Source organism: Saprolegnia parasitica, assembly GCF_000151545.1.
Source record: "Saprolegnia parasitica CBS 223.65 unplaced genomic scaffold supercont2.744, whole genome shotgun sequence".
Classification (NCBI taxonomy): Eukaryota; Oomycota; class Saprolegniomycetes; order Saprolegniales; family Saprolegniaceae; genus Saprolegnia; species Saprolegnia parasitica.
The window spans coordinates 1-3,555 of NW_012157138.1; the positions used below are offsets into that span (position 1 = coordinate 1).

At 54.8% G+C, this 3,555-nt stretch overlaps 2 protein-coding genes across 2 annotated transcripts; both read left to right on the forward strand.

Annotated features, from left to right (window-relative positions):
* Positions 1-424: 424 nt before the first annotated feature.
* Positions 425-2,622, forward strand: SPRG_17741 (hypothetical protein). The gene is made up of 10 exons (XM_012357126.1): positions 425-550; positions 601-1,018; positions 1,109-1,246; positions 1,296-1,406; positions 1,472-1,547; positions 1,598-1,675; positions 1,720-1,886; positions 1,938-2,035; positions 2,084-2,234; positions 2,306-2,622. Exons 2-10 carry the CDS (start codon positions 836-838, stop codon positions 2,561-2,563), a joined length of 1,260 nt encoding a protein of 419 aa, XP_012212516.1. The 5' UTR covers positions 425-550; positions 601-835; the 3' UTR covers positions 2,564-2,622.
* Positions 2,623-3,214: 592 nt separating this feature from the next.
* On the forward strand, positions 3,215-3,532 carry SPRG_17742 (hypothetical protein; the record flags this gene model as incomplete). The annotated part of the gene is made up of 2 exons (XM_012357127.1): positions 3,215-3,256; positions 3,305-3,532. The coding sequence occupies 2 exons, from the start codon at positions 3,215-3,217 to the stop codon at positions 3,530-3,532; spliced, it is 270 nt and encodes an 89-aa protein (XP_012212517.1).
* Between the last annotated feature and the right edge of the window lie 23 nt (positions 3,533-3,555).

A 3,555-nucleotide genomic window follows, 5' to 3' on the forward strand; every position in this document is an offset into this window, starting at 1 on the left:
CGGCACGACGGCGCGTAGCGTCGCCAGTGATCTCAACGAGTGAGCACCCGCTGATATATATACCCACACTATAATAACGACTATACTCTTGCCCTCTCCAGTATGCAACGAACTAGCTTGGCTCTCTCATCGTTCAGCACAATTGCCAATCTTTTCTAGTACATAGTAGTTGCTATAGACTTGTGCTTGGTACAGAATGGAACAGGTTGTCTCAAGAACCGCTTGAACGTGATCTTTGAAACGGTCAGATGGGTGCGATCCCTCAAGAGCGGCTGTCCGAGTCGACGTGCCGGAAGCGGCTCCGCGAGCTTGTCAAGGAGACACTGCATGACCTTCCCGAGGCACCGTCGTCGATTGAGACCCTTGATCTCTCGGATTGCCACCTCACGGATCACTACGCCGGTCACATCCACGCTGTCATCGAGCTCAACGCCAAGGTGCTCCAGTCGATCGACCTCTCGTTCAATGGCTTTGCCAGCGGCCTCGTCGAGGTTTTTGATAACTACCCAGAGCTGCCGTCGCTGACGAAACTCAATCTCTCGAGCAACGCGTACGAGTTTTGTATTTCAGACCATGTTTCGCAATTGAGAAGCTTCGTAGCATCAATGACACGGCCGCTGACCATGTGAGTAAGCTCGTGCTGCGCTGCCCCAAGCTCGCGTCTATCGATCTCTCACTCAACCGACTCGGGAAGGGCTGTGCACGCGCACTTGTCCAAGCCAAGCTGCTCGTCTCGCTCGACCTCTCTTCGAGCCACTTGTCGGACGCAGGCTGCGACGTTCTCTGCCAAAGCCTCCTCGTGCGCAAGTCGAGCCTCCAGATTCTCTCACTCGCCATGAACCAGCTCACCGACAGCAGCGCGCTCGCGTTGGCCAACGTGCTCGTCAACGATGCGACGTGTGCGCTTCGGACGCTGATTCTATCGGGCAATCTCATCCAAGACCACGGCGCCAGTGCAATCGCCTTCTCGATGGACCGCAATGCGTGCATTCAAGAACTATTCCTTGACGCCAATCAGGTCTCCATTGTCATGTGTTCCACACTTTTTCACCCTTTATTTTCGAATTTTGGCCAATACAAAGCAAAGGCAAACTCGTTTATGGACTAGATTGGCAACGACGGCCTAACATCCTTTCTCAACATTCTTCGATCGAGCCCGACGCGGACGTATGCAGCGCTGTGCCTCGATGGCAACCCCGCCGACGCGGCCCTCTTGCGCGACGTGGACCACCAGCGCCAAGCCAGCGTACTATGTCGATCAGTCGCCCGTGAGTGTTTGTGAGAGCGCAGGATAGATGCTACTATCGCAGCTCCCGAAGGACCTCGGCGTGCGCGACCGCCTCGAGCTCAGCGGCCCCATCGTCTCGACGTATCTTGGCTCGGACATCTGTGACCACATGTGCCAGGTATACACATACATAACTTGCCTTCTCTGCAGCTGATTTTACACTCTTGGCGATGCATTCCGAAGGCCTGCGTGGACATTCTGCGCAGCTACCGGCATCTGGTGCACGTCGACTTGAGTAGAAATGCGATTGGCAATCACGGTAACACATATATAACGAGGACTATGAAAAACGCTGACGCGCCGTCGTAGGCGCATACGACATTGCTCTGTACGTGGCAATGAACCCAAAACTCACGACACTCAACCTTGGTTTCAACAAGATCGAAGGTACAGCGATATATATTGGACGTAAATACACACAACAACATTAGATGCGGGCGCGGTCGGACTCGCGCAAGCGCTGCTCGTTAATAGCACGCTGACGAGTCTCCAGATCGAGTCCAACCTGCTCGGGGACGCTGGTGTGCGAAGCCTTTACGTGGCTTCGTTTGACAATAAGCGCAGTGCGTTGACCTCGATTTGCGTCGACGCCAACATGGTACGCCGTTGCTTGTCGAAATAGAGTCCTTGTCATGACAGTGCGTACTAGCACGGTATTGAGGGCAACCGGACGATCACGGCGATTGCCGACGCCAAGAAGATCGCGCTTTCATTGGCCGAAGCGACGCCACTCGTGCTCGATCTCTCGTACGACCTGATCGGCTACTATCAAGGTATTAATGTATCAAAACGTAGTGGCCACTATCTGCAGCGGTTTGGCGCCAACGTGGTGTGTGATACCCTTCGCAGTCACTGCCAAGTGCTCAACTTGTGCCGAAACGCGCTCGGCGACGACGGCGCCGCCGCAATCGCGACGCTCCTCCTTCGGCAAACGGCGCTCACCAAGGTTGATTTAAGCTGCAATGGCATTGGCGACAAGGGCGCGTTGGCGCTGGCCGAGGCACTTCCAAAAACAAGACGCTCGTCGCACTCAATTTACGCGCGGCGTACGGTGACGCGGCGTCGTGGCGTGACGCGCACATATCCGAGGCGGGCATGCTCGCGCTCAGTCGCGCGCTAAGCGAGAACGTCGGTCTCCAGGTCGTCGACCTCCGCGACCACTGCGCCAACAAGCACGTCGTCGCGTCGTGGGTGCAAATGCTGCAGAAGAACGCAACGCTCACGAAACTCAATGGTCTGACGCCGACGGTCTTTCTGTCGCGCTACCACATTTAAGCACCGAGTCCAGTCAAGAGCACACACGAGTACGTCAAGACAAGGAAATAAAATGTTGGTATAATACCTTGCGTCAAGAGAACATGACCTGACCGACTCGGGGGTGAAGATTTAGAATTCGCCCCGGGGCCGACAATATATGAGGGTGTCGGCAGCCCTACCCAACCAATGGATTAGCATAGTCCGGTACCGAACGCGAACCAACCCGCTGGTTTGAATTGTTTTCAAACAAGTTGTGGCAGTAGATGCCTCATACAGTGGTTGAGCACTCGATATTTGTATCTGCACAGCTCTACAACCACTAGGTCGATGTGTTTGTATCAATCTATCAGTAAAATAGTCCTACCGAGAAACCGTTATGATGGGACTGTACAGGAGCCTGTGGCCAGGGCTCCAGCAGTCAGTTAGCCTATGTAGTTCCCTATTTGCCTCTTAGTACACACGCCGGTGTTTGGGAGTACGGCCTCCCTTTGTCTGGCCTTTGGAGGCGAAAACGGTAACACAAGTACCACATAATAATAAACTGGCAAGGGTAATAGCGTTGTCGTTCGGAACATCCTAATTTGAAATCAGGACATTCATCCTTTTGTCGTTATTTTCGGAAAATGCCTCAATCAACATTTGCCCGAGCCAAGATCAAGCAATTGCACGATGGCGGACCCGAAGCCACGCCTGAATCCGATGGAGCTCAAGGTACGCGTCTGGCTGCAGGGCGCGCCACGTAAATGAAGAGCCTTGTAGCGGCAACGCTTGGCCAAGCGGCTGAAGGCGGAGCCAGCGGCCAAGCCGCTACCGCCATCGCCTACGCCCGAGACGCCGCTGCCAGCCGCGACATTCAATGAGTCGCCAGCCATGGACGTCGAGGCGCGCATGAAGTCGATCTACGCCAAGACGCGCATCGAGCCAAGCGCTCTTCGCAACACGTTGGGCGTGCAATACCCTACGACGCTCGAGGTACGAGTCCCATAATGGCGCTGATTCCTGGACGACCG